The 21758-nt window shown below is 32.6% G+C and overlaps 1 protein-coding gene across 2 annotated transcripts; it reads right to left on the reverse strand.

The window, feature by feature from the left end:
• Positions 1-9827: 9827 nt before the first annotated feature.
• Positions 9828-21516, reverse strand: LOC134695763 (E3 ubiquitin-protein ligase RNF14-like). Of its 2 annotated transcripts, XR_010102840.1 has the most exons (8): positions 21477-21516; positions 17868-18087; positions 17283-17413; positions 15713-16174; positions 14794-15022; positions 14185-14357; positions 10672-13306; positions 9828-10117 (listed from the first exon to the last, which is right to left on the reverse strand). XR_010102840.1 is itself a non-coding variant. In XM_063557175.1 (7 exons), the coding sequence occupies exons 2-7, from the start codon at positions 18025-18027 to the stop codon at positions 13118-13120; spliced, it is 1344 nt and encodes a 447-aa protein (XP_063413245.1). In that variant the 5' UTR covers positions 18028-18087; positions 21477-21516; the 3' UTR covers positions 9828-13117. The 2 variants fall into 2 exon arrangements, 1 of the variants encoding a protein (XP_063413245.1); XM_063557175.1 differs by having other exon boundaries at positions 9828-13306.
• Between the last annotated feature and the right edge of the window lie 242 nt (positions 21517-21758).

Consider the following 21758-nt stretch of genomic DNA (forward strand, 5'->3'; position numbering starts at 1 on the left):
CAACACAAACCCAATCAAAAACTGGGGGTGATCTCAGGTGCTCCGGAAGGGTAAGCAGATCCTGCTCCACATGCGGCACCCGTCGTGTTGCTTATGTGCGGTAGGTCAGATTCATGAAAGGGAAGGGGATTATAGACGTAAGGTACATATCCAATATCATTTGTGAAACGGTTATTCTAAAACGGTCAAACAACTCGTGATGTCGTCCGTAAAATTTACGAAGGGATGATTTTAACTTCACGTTTTGGAACTCTTGGTTTAATAGCTTCCTTGTGCGCAACAACCCTCTATCAAGAAAATCATGATAGGATATGCAAGCACGGGAATATCGTATTAATTGGGAGATATCTACCACGTATGCAGATGCTGCTGGAATGTTTCTACTTAGAAATGGAAAGTTCACAATTGTAAAGCTGGAATCATCTCTTTTGTCGAAAAGTTTTGTTTTCAACCTACCCTCATTGTCAATTTCTAGATGTAAGTCAAGATATGAAGCCGACTTAACTGTATCTGTAGTATCCTTTATCTCTAGTTCGATGGGATAGATGCGTTCCACATAGTCACCAAATTTTGAATTATTTAGTGAAAGAACATCATCTATATAGAGGAAAGTAGAGTTGAAGAATATCGCAAACTTCTTATCTTTCTTCCTAAGAAGTTCCTGCATGAAGTCAACCTCTAAAGGCGTCGAATTCAGAGATATTAGCCAAACATTGTATGTTACCCCTATGTACTATTTTTAGCCTTGTCGGCAATATCGGTTAGTGAACGTGGTCATTGGACAAATTTTTTAAACTACATACCCTTAAGATGATGGTTGCCAAGTTGGGTTAAATTTGTCTATGTAGTTTCACAGGAGAAGGTTTTTTTTTAAAGAATACTAAAATTTAAAAAAAATGGTTTAAAGTTTACTATAAAGGGCAATATATCCTTTATGGGATCAACTGACAATTTTGGTCATGTTTGACTTATTTGTAGATCTTACTTTGCTGAACATAATGGCTGTTTACAGTTTATCTCTATCTTTTATAATATTCAAGGTAATAAATAAAAACTGCAAAATTTCCTTTGGCAGTAACCCAACAACGGGTTGTCCGATTTGTCTTAAAATTTCAGGGCAGAAAGATGTTGACCTGATAAACAAGTTTTTGGTTTCAAAGATACAAGCAAAACACTTTATTTTACCCGTATGTTCTACTTTTAGTCATGGCGGCCATCTTGGTTTGTTGGCCGGGTCATCAGTCACATTTTAAAATCTTAGATACCCAAATGATGATTGTGTCCAAGTTTGGTTAAAATTGGCCTAGTAGTTTCTGCAAGAGGATTTTTGTAAAAGTCTACGGATGACGGACGCGGGAAGTGATGAGAAAATCTTACTTGGCCCTTCGGGCGAGAGTTCTAAAAAACATGGTGAGGTAATATCTAAACCAACATTAGCTGTAGAGGATGAACTCATGGGATTGGACCAGGTTTTTGTCAGAACCTTTAGCTATATTTACTTTGAAATAGCAAGTATAGAAATAAACCAAGCTGGATTGCAATCTAATCAATGAATGAATCTCTGATTTCGTTATCCTCATATGGGTTTACATACGAGCCCACAAGTTGTGGTTGATATGATTTTAATTTAGAATGTTAAATACTTAGTACTGATGCTCTGTGTGTAAATTGTTTCATTCGATTACAAACACACTCCTGCTTGTACTTTTTATGTATTGTTTTGTTTAATCAGCGTGGTTCTTGACTATCTTATAGGATTATCACGATCTTTCTACGCTTATCACGCCCTCACTACGACCATTCCACGATTTATCCGATTGCAACACGATCTTATCACGCTTCTACTGTGATAAAAACACGTTCTCACCACGACAATACTACGACAATACCACTTTTATATCGCGATCTTCCTATACGCTCTCAGCAATCACGTTAACATTGTGTTCCTTATAAATACTTTTCAATTCGTTTTACTTTTCACTGATACGTAGAGTTTCTCGGAAACAACACAGTCATGCAACACAAATATACCAAAACTATTGAGCGTTGTGGTATGGGTAGAGGTAGAAATCTGATAGTAAAGAATTATGACCCAGTAGAGTTATGTGAGATCGACCAATTCAACCTGAATCAAAACCTATTGCAGGATCGTCAAGATCAAATGATGATGCTTGGGTGAACGATACATGAACGATACATGAAGATTTATCAAGCATGGTTGATTCTTTGGAAATAAAGGAAAAGAGGTCCAAATTACATACAGACAAACAAAACCTGGAGAGCTTTTATATATTTTTATATGGCAATGACAATGAGCATGATGGTCGTAGTACGAACATAGTCAGGTCGTAAGATGAGCGTGATGAAGACGGCATTGGCGTGCTAAATCGTACTATGGTCTTGAACATCGTAGTTTAAATGTGGTATAGTCGTATAGGAAGCGTGGTTGGGTCGCAGAAAGAACGTAATGCTCGTAATGTGGTCGAAGTAACGTCGCTGTGAGATCGTAGCGAAGTCTCTACGAATAGAATCGCGCTTTCGCTATGCTGGTACAGCGACCTTTGCGATTTTAACACGACCTTACTGATCCCTCACTACGCTTCTACTGCGATCCGCCACGACCACACCACGATTGTTTTAAACATGTTCAAAGCTGGCCACGCTCGACACGATCACGAAGACCTCATCATGACCGTTATAACCGTAATAACCGTACTGCGATAGTCAGAATTTTCATTTTTTTCACAGATCGTGGCTGAGTGGGACTGTGGTATAAATGTCTGTTTGTTTTGTTCACGCATCGTTGTCAATATAACGAAAGTTGATGCGACTGTTTATCTAGGTACAAAATCAGGTTCAATCCACCATTTTCTACTTAATAAATGCCAGTAGCATGTCAGGAAAATAAGTGTTGATGTGTTTGAGCTTTTGATTTTGCAATTTGATAAGAGAATTTCCGTTTTGATTTTTCCTCGGAGTTCAGTTCAGTTCCTTTTTCAACACAACCTAAGTTTAATCGTCAAAATCACGAATTAATGAACTGATTCAATTTTTCCGTGTCTCAACATTTTTTCGTAGAACTTGAGAAAGCAGAACCGTCCTCTGCTCTATAATTTTACAAAATTTTTATTGTGATATTTTAACAGGGTGTTGAAGTTTTGCATATTTTCATTAAAACTGTAATAAAAAGAAAGATACTTTAAATTGCAAAAATAAAGATTACAATTTGATCATAACAATTAAGTCTTTAGTCAGGTTAATTACAAATATTCAACGTATGTCTTATAATAGCTGTGTTTTTACAAAAAGAGCTTTTACATCGCATAGGTATATTCTAATGAAGAATGTCTTTATATTTTCAATAGGTAGCTGGGCTGCGTAAGATCACTAAACAATCGACCCTAGATTTTTCACAGTCAGAACGAAACCGTCTTTGTCCCTTAAGGGTGATGATAAAAGCTGTTTCGAAAGTTACCGGAATTGTCGAGGAAGATAATAATAAGATTTTCGTGTTGTTTTATGATGGAGTTACATGCCTTAAAGGTGTAGCTTTCGGCAAAGCAGCAATGAAAGTGAAGGAATTTTGTGAGAATGATGCTGAGGTAATTCTTTCGAACTATGGTGTGAAGTCTGCCGATCAAACATATACAAGAACAAAATTCGAGATACGACTACGCCAAAGTACAAGCATTAAAAATGTAACGATAGGCAGATAGAGTCAGTTGCTGAAAAACGATATAATATAGAGCAGCTACAAAACCGAAAAATGGAAAAAATGTTTGCATCTTCTCAACCTGTAATTATAACAGCGATCGGCGACAGTAATAGACAGGTAGAGAAATATCTTAGAGAAATATATGTAAAAGATGAAACTGGTAGGATGAAAGTAAACTTCTGGAGCAATTCTAAAGATGAATTCGAATATGAAATCGAGAATGTAATTCAGTTCAAACATATATTTGTAGACGTTTTTCAGAATGAAATGTTTTTGCAAAGACATGATTTATCAGTTGTAGAAAAATGCGATGACAATGCATTGCATAATAGTCTTTTGAAGCTTCTAGACGGTGAAGATCCAGATGAACTTTCCTATAAACGGACATCGCTAGCTGAAATTAAATGTGTAAGGGAAAGTCGTAAGAAAATAATCATCGAATCTGCTGTATTGACAAAATTTGCAAAAGAAGAAGAAATGATATACATGCAATGTATAGTTAAAGGGCATGGGCCACTTTTTAAAAAAAATAAGAAGGGCGGGAAGTATTTTTGCAATGAGTGCAAGAAAAATTATGTGACTGGGGAGAAAGTCACACGTATAAAAGCTCAGTTCAACGATGGCTCATCATCCATCTGGGCCACTCTGTATACTGAATCGTCAAGGTTAGTACTAGGAGATTATTTTCAAATATTTCATAAGATGAATATCAAGAAAGAAGAGTGCTTTTCAATTCTAAGGCAAATAGAACGAGAGAAGAGAAAATACAAACTTTTTCTAAGCATAAGACATTTTGAAGTCGAAAATGTTTTAGACCACACTGTAACTCTCAAAAGTCTGCGTAAATGTGATACTTGATTATATTATCGTCAAATGATGGAGTGTAAATATCAGCAACTATTGAAATATTTAAACATAAAACAGAACCTTAAAGGCTTTATATAGTTAATTCCGCACACCTTACTTTAGGGATATATCTCTTTGTATAGAAAGCTTGTTTAATGCTAATGATAGTTCTGAAAGGTACCAGGATTATAATTTAGTACGCCAGTTGCGCGTTTCACCTACATTAAGACTCACTAGAGAAGCTCAAATTAAATAAGTTATATGGCCAAACAAGTACAAAGTTGAAGGGCATTGAACACCCAAAATTCCAAAAAATTTGTGCCAAAGCTAAAGTTATCTATTCCTGCGTTTGAAAATCCTCAGTTTTTTCGAAAAATTTAAAATTTGGTAACAGAAAATTTATAAGAAAAGAGCATGATTGCTCTGAGGGATACGATTACAATTGTTTTCATTGATACATGAAATTTTCATTTATATGTTAAAAGGGGGATAACTCTTAATGTTTATTATGTGTATGCAGCTGTTAGTCCCCAGTGTTTCCAATGTAATATTTCTATTTTCGTATTATACATTAGTTTTAATAAATAGTTTTATTAGCACTGTATCTTTATTTAGACTGAGGATACATATATTCTGCATTAAAAACAACACATTAATAGCTAGTTACTTATCACACTACTGGATGTCAAAGGAGATGCAAGGTATACATCAGTGAGATAGTACTGTCTTGGAAATTTAAGACTTTATTAAGGTCAAATACAGTCTTCAACAATAAGGTTTTTCGATCTCTGTCAACTTAAAGGATGAATATAAACTGTCAACTATTTGGATAATTGATGTTTAAATTATATAAAGGATTAATTCAGTTTTAGTCAAAAGTTATGGTTTCCCCATTTGTGTCTGTCGATCATATTAGCCTCATTTTCAAATTAGTTTGAGATATACGTCATCTATTTTGCCTGCTTTCAGGGCAATATCAGTGCCCTTTTTAACATCAGACATTTTCAGACGTTTTGATTGAGTTTTCATATTTTAAATTTCCGCCACCATCCCCAATTATGTCTTTTTGTTGCCAGTGCCTCTGGAGACTATATATATATAGTAGGCATTACTAATTGTTGTATATACATGTACTTATAGCTGTAATTCTATGACCATGAATTTTTTGTATTCATGTTTTTTCTAAATTTATTTTGATATTTTATACTGAACATTATTCTCTACCCATGCTGACGTATGAGTTTCTTTTATACTACTCAAGCTGATGTTTGGGTTTCTTTTATAATTTTTCTCACGCTTATGTGTATGCAGCTGTTAGTCCCCCGTTTTTTCAATGTAATATTTCTATTTTCGTATTATATATTAGTTTTAATAAATAGTTTTATTAGCACTGAATCTTTATTTAGTCTGAGGATACATATATTCCGCATTGAAAAACAACACATTAATTGCTAGTTACTTATCACAATACTGGATGTCAAAGGAGATGCAAGGTATACATCAGTGAAATAGTTTTGTCTTGGAAACTTAGGACTTTATCAAGGTCAAATAAGTCCTAAACAATAAGTTATTTCGATCTCTGTCAACTTCAAGGGTGAATATAAATTATGTAGTTATTCAACTTTAAAAATAGCCAATCCTTGATACAAGTGTATGAACAATGTAATTATTGTGTTTTATGTTTATACTATCAATTCTAAATTTTACTTTCCACAGCAATCACTAGAGTGAGAGAAGGTATTTCACTTAGTTTCTCATCGCCTATTTACATACGTGAATTCTAGGAGGAACCCCATTTCTAACTCTTTATAATTGATTTCCTTTTGGTCAGTGGGCATGACTCCTTTCCGTACACATTCCTCTGTTCAAATTGCAATAATAACCTTCAATAGCAGACAGACATAGAAAGGATCTAACGAGTTTCAAATTAATCAAAGGATTGGGAAATCCACAGCAACCATTTAATCTGATACCCCTTGAAGTCAAGAGAACTATACGCATGCGCATAATTAACGAAATAAACCCTAAATTTGTGATTTGTAGCAAGGACGTACATGTATATTTAATGTTAATAAACGACCTAGATGGTTCTTCATTTTTTTTTTATGGAAGTACAATACCAAATATCAGTTTCATAATGGTGAAATTTAAGAAAAACTCCACTTCAATTCTTATATGGCAAACATATATTTATCGGATCGGAATTCAGGGAACTCTCACATTTTATAAAAAACTGGAGAATTCCCTCTGACGTGTTTCTAAATTTATAAAAACACTAAATATATAAATACTGCTTAATTCTGATTTTCGGTGTTTGTTAAAAACACGCATATTAAACAAGGGAAATGTCGAAAAATAAAGATTATGAGAAGAACATTAAAGGAAAGTTGATTAAATTCATTCCTTTTGTTTGTTTTTACCTTTTAAAGCAAGACAATGTTAAAAATCTGAGATGTTCCTTAATGTTTAGAATAAAACAGTTGACTTTAGGGTATGAAGCCGAGTCAATGGTAAGCAATCGTGTCCCATAAATGACCACATGATTGATATTCAGGTCAAAACCAAAGTGCTGACTTCTGGGCTAGTGATACCCTTAGGGGCGAAACGTCCACCAGCAGTGGCATCGACCTAGTGATGTAAATAGTTATGAAAGGTGCCAGGATTATGATTTAGTACGCCAGACGGACGCGCGTTTCCTCTACACAAGACTCACAAGTGAAGCTCAGATCAAAATAGTTATAAAGCCAAACAATTACAAATAAAGAGCAATGAGGACCCAAAATGCCAAAAAAAATATGCCAAATGCGGCTAAGGTTATATATTCCTGGGATAAGAAAATCCTATTTATTTTTCGAAAAATCAAAATTTGGTAACAAAAAAAGAATGTAACGATAGAGCTGCTAGTGAAGCCTTCGTGCGAAACATTTTGTGAAACAGAGTTGTGTAGTTCTTGCTTATTGTTGAAGACCGTTTGATGACCTACTAGTATATATAGTTGTTAACTTTCAAGACAGTTTGTTCGTGTGAATTTCTTACTTATTGTTAGTTATAGGATAACTGTAATTGGTAGATAGGCTCTATGCAACGTCTTCATGTCCGCCAGAAATGGTTTACCTGACCTCGGCCTCATTTCATGAATCAGTGATCAATGCTTAAGTTACGTGATTAGGTCTGTTTCTTAGAAACTACAAGCATTAGGTCAACCATATGTGGTATACATAACAATTGTAACATGTCAGTCTGTCAAATTTCATCTTACCTTGACCTTATTTAGATGGTTCATTTGTCAATGTTAAATTGATTTTTATCTTTTGGTCTGTTTTTTCAAATACTTTAAGCAGGTCAATTATATTTGGTGGATGAAATGATTTTAAGGAATTCATGTCTGTCTGGCAGTATCATATGACCGTGGCCTCATTGTCATGGTTCATTGATTAATGTTAAGGTTTTTAACTCTGAAGACAAAGCATTTAGAGCAAATCTGACATGGGATGAAATTGTTTATCATGTCTACATATATCTCCTCTGAAACTGTGAGATGAAACGGACAACCGGTTGTTGGGTTGCTGCCCCTGAATTGGTAATTTTACGGAAATTTTGGCGTTTTTGGTTATTATTTTGAATATTATTATTGAGAGAGATAAACTGCAATCAAAAATAATGTTCAGCAAAGTAGGATCTTCAAATAAGTCAACATTACAAAAATGGTCAATTGACCTTTGGCAGTAACCCAACAACGGGTTGTCCGATTTGTCTTAAAATTTCAGGGCAGAAAGATGTTGACCTGATAAACAAGTTTTTGGTTTCAAAGATACAAGCAAAACACTTTATTTTACCCGTATGTTCTACTTTTAGTCATGGCGGCCATCTTGGTTTGTTGGCCGGGTCATCAGTCACATTTTAAAATCTTAGATACCCAAATGATGATTGTGTCCAAGTTTGGTTAAAATTGGCCTAGTAGTTTCTGAGAAGAGGATTTTTGTAAAAGTCTACGGATGACGGACGCGGGAAGTGATGAGAAAATCTTACTTGGCCCTTCGGGCGAGAGTTCTAAAAAACATGGTGAGGTAATATCTAAACCAACATTAGCTGTAGAGGATGAACTCATGGAATTGGACCAGGTTTTTGTCAGAACCTTTAGCTATATTTACTTTGAAATAGCAAGTATAGAAATAAACCAAGCTGGATTGCAATCTAATCAATGAATGAATCTCTGATTTCGTTATCCTCATATGGGTTTACATACGAGCCCACAAGTTGTGGTTGATATGATTTTAATTTAGAATGTTAAATACTGTGGATTCATTTATTTTCGTGGGTACCAATTTTCGTGGTTTGGGGAAAACTTACATATTCATGGATATTTAATTTCGTGGTTTTGGCCAAGTCTACACTCATTCCTTTACAAAATATGTATTTTGTTGAACATTTGAAATTCGTGGTTCTCCTGTACCCACGAAATCCACGAAAATTGGTATCCAACGAATATTAATGAATCCACAGTACTGATGCTCTGTGTGTAAATTGTTTCATTCGATTACAAACACACTCCTGCTTGTACTTTTTATGTATTGTTTTGTTTAATCAGCGTGGTTCTTGACTATTTTACTCGTTATTACTTTTATTCGTCTACCTAGAAAGTTTCAACTACCGTACCATTATAACTTAATGAGAATATTGCAGATGAAAGCTTGAAAAATGAGTATTTCAAATGTATCTCGTGACCTGTAATCACTAGTCTATGAATCCAATTCAATTTTGAAAAAAAATGTACAAGAATATACAAAAGTTTACCTGAGGTTTCTATTACTTTAAAGTGCTAAAGGTTTATTATATAACTCTCAAAACAACAATACATTGTGCTGGTTTGGATCTTATAGGATATTTAATATTGAGAGATTGACAATTAATCCTGTCTATTTGAGGAGTTTTAATACTGTAAATAATAATTTGTTTAATGTCTTTTTTTCATGATAATGCTGGTCAAATTTGAAAGACAATTTATAAAATCTGATTTTGCAAAAAGTACAATCAAAGATCTGCTTCCTCAATACTAGTCTTCACAAGCTAGCTGATAGAAGGAGAACAGGTGCTTGGAAACTTTACTTCAATTTTTAGTAATAATCAACTTATAAAACACTGCATATAATTTTGACCATGAGTTGTAATTCAATTTGTTTCAGCATTTATAGAACTGAATATTTTTTCAAATGCTAATAGTTTTATGTCATATGTTGTAAAAGATGCACAAGATCCTGTTTTGAATACCACTGGTAGTCTTTTTATTTCAACAAGAGCTTTATTACATATAAGCTTTAACTTATTAATCAAAATAATCATATATTACAAATTGTAAATTAAAAGATAACATAGTAGGGTTATACAACACATCACACAAATTCTTTTAACACATACCCTCTGACTCATATAAATAAACAAAAATAGCTTTGTTTTAGTGCAGAATGAAATGAGGCAAATATAACTATTTTAAAATTGTACAAATCAATAATAAATTCAACAACACATAAATAATTTAGCATTTATAATATCTTTCCTCTTAAGGGGGCTCCTGGGTATAAATGATTTTTTTTTCTATTATAGGATTTCGCTATATAAGTTCATGAATGAACTTTATCATATACTTAAAAGAAAAATGAAATAAAAAGATGGGGTCACCGTTCATTTAAGCTAAAATCTGCCTCTGGAAGAAGCATACATTTTTGTTAATGTCCTTTTTTTCTGTTGAACTAATAGGAGAAAAAGAGGTAATATTGAAATAAGAAAATAACCTAATATAAGAAATCGCTTAAATTTTACAATTATTTAGTTTATGTACAGCTTATTTAAAAACAATAATAAAAAATATATGTCACCGATGAGTTAAAAAAGATATTTCAAATTTAAGGCCAAAAAATGGTATTTTTGCACCAAAGGGAGATAACTTGGAGCTTTTTTAATTTTCAAAGTCATCTGGGGCCAAACCAATAATTTTTTTGGATTGTTTTTTTGTACCATATCGTAAAGTTACAACTAATTGTGTAATGAATAAAATTTGTAATGAAAAAATAAAGGTTTAATTTTTTGCTAAAATTTTTGAACCCACAAGCCACCTTAAATAAAAATACAATGAAGGAAGACAAAACTCACAAATATCATCACCCCTAAGCCCTTCCCATTTCATCAATATTTATCCATTAACCATATCAACTGTTTTTCATCAATACAGTTTTTATCCATCAGTGATTTTTTACGAAAAGAAATTGCATATACAAGCTTTTCTTCTCCTAGCGAATACAATATGCTATAATAATATACTTTGGTGTGCTACTATTAGAGATAAAGAAGGGTATAGATTATAGACAATTACTTTATTTACTTTGTACAAATATTTATATTTCAACAGAAATACTTGATATTTAGAAACGTGATGCAGTAAATTTCAAAATCCAGACTATATATTCCTGAGGTGTAATATGTGATTTCTTAGTTAACAAATTTTTAAATATTATTCTTATTGGAAGTGAAATTGTATCTTATAATTTTATTGATCATTATAAACATTCCTATTCAGTCCTTATATGTTTTAAAAAACAGAAGGCAATGTGAAATAATAGGTACTTGTTTTCCATAAAAGGTTAATTTCTGTTATACATCTGCAGAGATAATACTCAAACCAAAGTATTCTAAATGTCTTTATACATCAATTTTCTAGAATTATACATGTCACAACAATACACTGGAAATGAACACACAGCATCAAATCCTAGAATTTCAAGGGGAATCATAGTTAGGCTGAAAATGAATTAAAGACCAATAGGGACATTCTATTCTTTAAATTTCTCATTTTCATTTTGACTTTCTTACAAAAAATTCCAATTTACATTTCTCACTCCCAATTGCAAGTTGACATTTAACTCTTTAAACTTAAAATTCCTCCTTTCAGACTTGACATTTTTTCTTTTTACTATTTTCCAAACAGTTCTACTCACTGGTGAAATAACTGTTCTATGCAAATGAATGGTAAAAATTTCTTGATTTCTTCTGAATTTTCTATTGTGATGTCATGAAAAAAGGACATATATAAAGAACACAACTTTCTTAAAATCTCTAAAAAGGAAGGACAAACTTTAAAATCATCATAGAAACAGATTCTACTACTATATCTTGTGTACTACAATTTTTATGCCCCACCTACGATAGTAGAGGGGCATTATGTTTTCTGGTCTGTGCCTCCGTTCGTCAGTTCGTCCGTCTGTTCGTTCGTCCTGCTTCAGGTTAAAGTTTTTGGTCAAGGTAGTTTTTGATGAAGTTGAAGTCCAATCAATTTGAAACTTAGTACACATGTTCCCTATGATATGATCTTTCTAATTTTAATGCCAAATTAAAGTATTGACCCCAATTTCACGGTCCAGTGAACATGTAAAATGATAGTGCGAGTGGGGCATCCGTGTACTTTGGACACATTCTTGTTATTCACTGTTTTACAGTTAAAATTTAACTGTCTCAAGAGGATTAATATCGTAAACAACATGATGTAGTGGTGGAATCTATATTTTCCCTTCCAACATGAAATTTCTCATTTATTCAATACTTGCATCATGATAAACCAATAAAAGTTAACAATATAATTCAAATGCTAAGTTACATAACAATGCCCTCAATGTTGCAAAACTAGAAAATATGATTCTGTAACAGTGTAGATAGCAGGAACTTCATTCATTCTTAAAATCACTGTAACATGGTAAGGAATAACATATATAAACAACCTATAAATTCAGATAGGTTCAGGCTGTTCATAGCTTTACAGCTTGCTGTTCGGTGTGAGCCAAGGCTATGTGTTGAAGACCCTGCTTTGACCTATAATGGTTTACTTTTACAAGTTGTGACTTAGATGGAGAGTTGTCTCATTGGCACTCATTCCACATCTTTTTATCTATTGAGGTAACAGATTCAAATCAAACTATATTATAACTGTCCAATATTCTGTGTTATATAAATGGCATCGTTACTATTACTTTAAATTGTTTTTAGTGACTATATATATTGTTTGGTAGAATTCAATTTTGTATTGTTTTACTGGTAAGTGTAATTCTTTATTTGCTGATTAAATGTGTTTAGTAAAAATAAGCACCTGTCATTTATGACTCAAGAAGTATCCTTTAATTTGTCCTAGAAGAAGAAATTACCTTAAAAAATACAAATCATACATCCAATTCAAAAAGAATTTGTAGAAATAAAAAATAATTAATTTAAAAATTTAATTCACAAACTCAAAGTATGTTGCATGCTCATTCTTGCAATGAATTATCTTTTAACACAACTTCATACATTTTGACTTGTGTATCCCTAAATAAATTATCTCCCTCAGGTATCTTCTAGCTTCTATTTATATCCACTGATCCCAAAAATTATCTCTCTTTGGTCTTTCCCAATGTCTATTTATATCCACTGATCCCAGTCATCTCCCATAAATTATCTCCCTTTGGTTTCTCCAAGTTTCTATTTATATCCATCGATCCCATAAATTATCTCCCTTTGGTCTCTCCCAGTTTCTATTTATAGCCACTGATCCCAGTCGTCATCATCATCTCCCATGTCAACACCTTCAAACAATCTGTTGAAACATTTACTGCCCATCTCACTAAAGTGTGAATACGGGTTAGCTTTCGCCAGGAAGCCATTACAAATCCAACAGAAATGGGCACGACATTTCATACACGTCATCTTGTTACAACCATCTATTTTCTGAGGAAAGAAAAGTTATTTATCTCATTTATTATTGTGTTCAAATTGTCATTTATACTAAGACTTTGTTAAATTTGACCAATCTTGTGATTTACTGTTATCATTTAATAAGTGTGTTGGTCCGTTTGTTTTTGATATGAATCAATTGATTACAATGTCATAAAACTTGAACATCTATTTAACATATGTCTTAAAAACAATAACCAATAGCCTTATGTTTTTTTCTTCTTGTTTTTGTTTGCCTTTACAACTGGGTCACACATTATTTAATTACAGTAAGACAACCACAAGTGCCTATCCAAACAAGTTTGATATTGTTCTCTTCATTAGTCAATCAGTGTTTTCCCCAGGTCCTTTTAATATCATGGTAATATGATGCTATAATCTTAAATATGATGCTATAATCTTAAATGTGATGCTATAATCTTAAATATGATGCTATAATCTTAAATAGGATGCTATAATCTTAAATGTGATGCTATAATCTTAAATGTGATGCTTTAATCTTAAATGTGATGCTATAATCTTAAATGTGATGCTATAAACTTAAATGTGATGCTATAATCTTAAATGTGATGCTATAATCTTAAATGTGATGCTTTAAACTAAATGTGATGCTATAAACTTAAATGTGATGCTTTAAACTTAAATGTGATGCTTTAATCTTAAATGTGATGCTTTAATCTTAAATGTGATGCTATAATCTTAAATGTGATGCTATATGTGATGCTATCTGAAGTGGTTTACTTATAGATTATGTTATGAATGTGATACTATAATTTTTAGTAACAAGATGGTATTTCAATTTCCTCTGTTTATCTGTGAAATTGTGTGGAAATCATTTGCGGAAGCTATTGAGCTATTTGTTAAATTATTACCTGTATTTGTGCCCCACAATGGGGACATTTTTTGGCAAAGCTGTCCAACCATTCATTACTAAACGATTCCTCTACAGCCTGCTGGATGGCAGCTTTACCAAATTTCTTCTCTAAAAGTTTTCTTGTCGCCTCATCTCCATTCAACCATTCATCCTTCAATTTCCTTAATCCCTCTGTAATTTTTTATAGGAATAAATATAAAGCTAGTTTAGAGCTTAGTGAAAGTTAACAAAATAAACATATAAGTTTTTAACTACAAAAAAAATGTATAATGTTGGGAAAGGAATAAATGCAGACAGCATTTAACACATTTTAATTAAAAATTTCAATTTAATTTCTTTTTTCTGCACTTGTATGAACATAATGTCAAGACATTAATCCTTTTATGTATTGTTTTCCAGTATTATAGATTATGGTATCAATCACATCCTTTTACCTTTTTCCCAATCTAACCATCACAGTTCTCTATTTTTACATGAGTTTAGACAAGTTTTGACTCAAATATTAGATAAACAGAAATTTACAAAATAAATTGATTCCACATGGTGATAATCTCAGACAATCATGTAAAGTTAACATTCTCAGATAGAATGTAAGAATGATACAAACCTGCTTTTATCCTACATGGTGACAATCCATGATAACTAAGTTTACAAAGCGTACAAAATACAAAACAACAGCTAGCACAAGAGGCCATGGACATCTCCTTGTCCATGATAACTGGCTGTTGACAGGAAGGTCGAGGGCAATAGGCTATGTCCAGCATAGTATCTAAACCAGTCTGTAGAAGGAGTTTATCATACTTGGCATATAATTCTGGTGGAACAAGTTCCTTTACCTGAAATTAGAGTTTTTTATTAGTAGCATGAACAAGACAGCATCCAACTAACTCTCATTATTGTCTTCTTTATCTTCAAGGGGTGGATTTTATCTAAGCTATGTGTTTGATTGTAAATGTCAGCAAAGTTATTTGTGTCACTGGGTTGCTGTCTCATCAACATATATACACCCGTCTATTTTTGCTCATACTATAGATAATACAATGTATCCTCTAATGTTAATATTTGAAAGCTAAAAGCTAGTGCATTGGAATGTCAAGGGTAATCAATAATTGTTAACTAACTAGATATATATTGCTTTTCCTATTCACATTCTACATCTAATGCTATCTTAAATAACATTCAACAAGGCAAAGGATGTGTAACTGACAAAATGTACTAGAATTACCAAATGTTTTTGTTAAAACTAATAGAATATCACAGTGTTTGTACTACTACTAGCATGACAGGTGGCACATGCAGATCAGAATCTGCCGACCATTCCTGAGAGCACCCCCAGTTTTGTTGAGTTCATGTCGCTCAGTCGTTAGTTTTTCATGTTTTGTGTACTGTTCAGTTGTTTGTTGGTCTTTTTTCTTTTTTTGCCATAGCAGTGTCAGTTGATTTTTTTTACTTTTGAGCTTGAATGTTCCTATAGTATCTTCCGCTTATCTTTTACATGCTTTTGAAACCTTAAGTTATAGCTTTACCTGAGATTGGTGAGCTTGTGATTCACATTTGTCTTCAGGGCAGTACAAACCATTCACATTTCCTTCACCAATCTGAACTGTGAAGTATTCCTTCATACATTCCTTACAGTAAACATGACCACATTCATAAAAGTTAATACACTGTGAACCTGTTCTATCACAAAAACAAACTTTACACTCAAACAATGTCCTGTCAAATTCAATCTGTTTAACCTGCTTGTCATAGTCAATAAGTGTTGCAAGGAGTCTATTTTGAGAGGCTATGTCCTGGATAGCTCTTCGATCATACTTCTCCGTTGATTGTTTTCTTTCTATGGATTGGGGCGTAGTTAAGTCTAATGTATCAGATAAGCCAAGAAATTCATAAGATTCATCCTGAAGAAAACTTGTCCATAAAAACACAACAACACACGGTTTATATTCTTCCCAAATTTCATCTAATCTTAGACATAATTTAGTTAGCTGAAAGAAAATTTAAATATCAGTATATCATTTTATTACTTTGTTTAGTTAGTTATAAAGAGATAGTTTTACAATTTTTAAATGTATACAACATTCCATAAATAAATGGAGAATCTATTCACTAGACCCAGATGATGGTCCGGCTTGCATATAACATTGTAAAGGGACATAATCCAATAACAGTAAAATGACACTACCAAAATTTGTACTTGATGTAAGTTGTAATAAACATTGTGTACAAGTTTCATAAAATTTGGTTGAGGCAAACATAAGTTAGAGAACAGAAATTCAGCAATTTTTCCATTTTTAAAAGAACATACATTGTATATAACTCTAGAAATGTAAAAGTGACCACAACAAAATTCAAATTTGATCTGTGTTTTGTGGTAAAAAGCTTTGTGTATAAGATTCATATTATTTGGTTGAGGCAAACTAAAATTCACAACAATTTTTATGTTTAAAAGGGGTCATAGCTCTATAAAGGTAAAAGTGATGTCACCTTAATTTAAACTTGATCTGTGTTTTGTGGTGATAAGCATTGCTTGTAAGTTTTATAACATTTGGTGAAGGAAAATGTCAGTTAGGAAATTGAAACCAAAAATTCAGCAAGAGTTCCATTTGCAAAAGAACATAACTCTAAGAACAGTACAAATAAAGGCACCAAAATAAAATCTTAATCTTTGTTTTGTAGTAATAAACAGTGTATAAGTTTCATAGCAATTTGGTTGATGCAAATTAAAGTCAGGGGCCATGAAAATGAGGTCAAGGACAATAAACATGTGACCGACAGAAAGTTTGTAACATGTGGCATCTATAAACAAAGTATTATATGCATCTATGTCTTCCACCTTCTAAAATAAAAAGCTTTTCGGAAGTTTGCTAACACCGGCTCCAGATAACTATCCCTATGTTGAGCTTTCTGCAACAAAAGTTTCAGTCGTGACAAAAATGATAATAAACTAGGTTTAAAATACATGTACCATTAAATTCCTGTAATTAATCTGTATGTCAGCAAACAAAAGTTTTGACCAATTATTGATACTCTTATTTCTGTTGTGAAGAACGTGTTAGTTATGAAAATATTATATTCCGTAAAATCTATAAATACCTGTTTCCTATTCAACCATTTACACGACAGGGTAAACTGTGGTGGGGTTACTGAAGGGTAATCTTTTGGTAATTGGAAGTTAAGAGAAATAGGTGGCAGATTCTTCACTACATGTTCTTCTATCTTGTTATCTGAAAATATAATGTAAGTTATGTTAAGGACCCATTAAGTACAAAAGGAAAGTGTTTTATAGTGAAGGGAATATTGAAATATAAAAGAGTTGTGGTATAATTGCCAATGAGACAACTATCCATCAAAGTTCAAATTTAGACATGATGTAAGTGGATGTAAGCAATCATAGGCAACCATACAGCCTTTAACAATGAGAAAAACCAACATCCTACACTATTAAAAGTGCCAACATCAAAAGGAAGTTTGGAAAAATAGTAGGCAGATGTTTCAATACATGTATTTCTGTCTTGTTAAGTTGTTATCTGGAAATATAATATATATGTTAATGTTAAAAACCCATTACATACCGGGTACATGTACATGTATGTACAATAGTAAAGTGTTTAGGTAACTGGAAGTGAAGAGAAATAGGAGACAAGTTCTTCACTACATGCTCTTCTGTATAAATCTTACCTTTAGACAGAGACTTTATACTAAAATTATCTGGTATATGTGAACTGACTAGAAACTGTCCTCCAGGTTCTTCTGTATCATCTGACACTGACAGCACTGTTTCATCATATATACTGGTTAGTGCTAATAGTTCATCTTCTTGTTGTTCCTTGTCTGTCATTTCACTTCATGAACATTTATGTATAAAAGTTTTCTTTGGTTTTGAATATTATCGATTGCTCTGCAAAAGATGTAAACATTTTCTCATTATCAGTGATTATTTGGCATGTAAACATGGTAGAAGAAGAAGTGAACACCACAGATAATGCGGAGATAAAATTCAGCTTTAATAATACAATACAAAGTGTAAATACTATATGTCTTTGCATGAGCTATAGATCTGATGCGATAATACATACATGTACATGTGTAAGTCCCAACAAGACAGTAGGAATGCCCTTTAAAGTCAGGCGTCGAATGGTCAAATTGGTTAAAATTATATCGTCAAAATACAGTCAGAGATATAACTCTATAGGGTTATTACAGAAAATAACTTGTGTGTGTTATTACAGATACTTTTCCTTAAATTTTCTAAATCTAAATCTGTAATAACATATGTTTGTTATTTGTAAAATTAGTTAATCTATAGTGGACTCTAGGGAACTCTTGAGACTTTGTGCAGAAACTAAATGCATAGCCTTGATAATTAATTTTTAAATTGAATTAATACATTTTTGATTAACCATGGTTAATCAATGAGACAAGGCTATTTTGGAATTAACCTAGCTGTGATAACAAGGCTTTGTTATTAAAGAAATGTAACTTATTATATAAGACACTTGGGAATTACTGAGAAACTTGCGCAGAACCTCATTACATTCTCTGGTCATTATTTCTTACAATAAATTAAAATACATTGTAATTAAGCACATAATATCTGAGCAAATGCTTTGAAGTGATATAGAGAAGCTGTGATAACTCCCTTTAGGCCACGGTTTTTTAATTTGTTGGTTTACGGATTTTCTCCATGAAAAAATCGGGTCGGTTGGTCGGAAAAAAAAGAAAAAAAAAGATCTTTCAAGACAGAAAACTGATATGCAAAATAAAAATATATTTCATCTTTCTAATAATATGTTTGTCATACTATTTTGTCATCTTTCTTAAATTTTAGTTTGATGAAATATTATTGCTCAGCTGTTAACATCGCATGACATTGTCTAATAATTTCCCGTAAAAAAACGTGAGTACACGGACAAAGAAGAAATTATATCATCATTTCACAAACAAGAAAAACAGATTCACGTCAGTTATTTGACTAAGCTTTTAATCAAAACTTGGTGAAAAATAATAAGCACGAAAACTGATGAAGAAAAAAAAGTAAAAACGTCGTACGAAAATAAGTTTCAACACACGTGTCAAAAACGTAATAGACTCGTCCACTGGAAAAACGAGAATATCAGGTTAAATAATCTGTTGTTATGCATTCCCGTTTTTTTTTTTATCCAAAAGTGCTTTTTTTATTATAGTCTATGAAACAAGTAAATATCAAATGATTTGTTGAAATTCCGTACTTTAAACTGATGTCTTGACAACAAATGGAAGTTTTTAACGACCTTGACTGGCTATACAGCCCTTGCACGGTCGGTGCTGATGTCTTGAACTTCCACCTGTCCACATTTGGACAAGTCTATTTCTATGAGAACATGCATCTTACGGACTGGTGACAAATAAGGGAAACGAACTTATTGTGTAATTGGTTTTAAACACAGGTTTCGTTCCGCAAAATTATTTGCGCAAACGACATTTCAAGGTCATTAATAATTGATTTGTCTATTTTTAGAAACGTAAACTGGAAGTTTCATTTTTTCACAACAGAAGTGATATGCCACTTCTGTTAGTGATTAATGCATTTCATTTAAAAAAAAAAGGATATTTTAATTCTTTTTCGGGGATAATGCATTGTTAGGGTCGGCGAGAATAAAAAAAAGCCTAGAAATTCGATTTTATTTTTATTCTGGAAATCAGCAAAATCGGGTCGGCAGATCCGTAAACCAACAAATTAAAAAATCCTGGCCTTAGTTATTGCAGGCATATTTTTCTGTAATATCATATAGGTGTACTATTCAAAATTGGAATACTATGAACTGTTACATCTTTCAATAGTTAAGACAATAGTAATATCAATAGAACTTGTATACATTTTAACTAAACTTATGATGTATATCATCAATTTGAAACATGTAACATACGTATGTTATCACAGTTCTTTGATTTTTTAGTCCAAAATAACAAATGTATGTTATTTTCCTGTAATATAGGATAGAGTTATATCCCTGACTGAAATATTCTCATCATAATTTGTCAGAGGGATCTAATAGTATCCACAAAAATAGTCCAAATATTTAAGACGTCTTGATGGCCATTTTTATTTTTTTATTTGACGCCTTCCTGCGTCAATGTAAGGGGTAAAAAAAAATATTCTAACCTTTCAAGATCTCATAATTATTTGGACTACTGCAATAATTATATTTGACTGTTTCTGTTTTATAATATTTTTGAAAAGAATTTTTTAAATCATTAAATTACTTCATAGTCATGACAAAAGTGCACATCTACATCTACATAATACTTCTTAACTTCAATATGTTGAAGATTACAAGAAGGCACATGCTAGGGAAACAAATTAAAACTAAACATATTTACAATAATTGCAAGAAAAAAAACCATGTTACCATTGTGAAGTGAAAAAGTCGTTACAAGTTCATTTGTGCAGTGGTTAAAAATAAAGGCACCCAACTTTTGTTGATAAGGGGTGTGCCCTGAAAATAACTGAAGTGAAGTTTTGACCATATTTCCAGATCCCTGTTCTTATCTTCATATCTTAGCATCACATCGGTCAATTCATTCAATATTGCAAATAACTGCCTACATTAGCAATCCTAAAGTCTTCAAAGATCCTAGACTAGTCCTTGAAGGACTTGGACATATATGTATAGCTAGTTTGATAAACATCCTAGATCCCTTGCTTTATAAAAAAATAAGGCTGATTTTTATCACGCGCAAAAGTGACTAAAGCCCTCAAAATCCTAGCTAAAACCCTGACTAATAGTTATCATACACCTTATCGCTATTCCCGCTTGACCCGAGAATCTATTCCGCTTGAACTATTGGCGTCATACAACAATCACTTTTCCATTGTGGCGTCAGATATTTTGAATTATGACGTCAAAATTTTACGGGACCCTGTGTGATGTCCAGTAATGGCGGACAAATAGCGATAAGGTGTATTAATGTCATATATAACTAATTTGTCATGAACTTAATGAAGGTATATTTCTAAAATTTATGACTCGCCACAGGCACTAGACGTTCTGTCAACAGTATAAAAATATTGGCAATGAGAAGAAAATAGTGTCCATATATATGATATAGAGAAGGCTTTTTTTTTTAGACAGAACGTCTAGTGCCTGTGGACTCGCCTATTTAAAAAAGGTGAATGACCCCTTCTTCTAGTTCTTTTCATTCATTTCGTTTTCGCGATGCCAATATATAAAACACGTACAGTACATTGTTAATTTGTTTTAACATTAAAGAATATGGGTGAAAGTAAATCAGGTAACAATTTCTTACAGTTACACAATCGCTGTCAAATGTATAAGGAGCCGAAAAGGACTAGGGAGGAACACGAGATTTTATGCATGGATTTGATAAACTATCGAATGTTTCTCCTTTTGGTGGGAGCACCATAAGGCGCCAATCTTAAATCAATCAACTAAAATCAACTTATTTTTTTTTATTAACTATCAATTCCCCTACCTGACCATTTCATACCTACAAACTGTTTCTCTCAATTGCCTTATACAGTCCTGGAATGGTTCAAACTGCTGTTCTGCATGTAGATAAGCTTTTTCA

Source organism: Mytilus trossulus, chromosome 14 (genome assembly GCF_036588685.1).
Source record: "Mytilus trossulus isolate FHL-02 chromosome 14, PNRI_Mtr1.1.1.hap1, whole genome shotgun sequence".
In the NCBI taxonomy this organism is placed as follows: Eukaryota; Metazoa; Mollusca; class Bivalvia; order Mytilida; family Mytilidae; genus Mytilus; species Mytilus trossulus.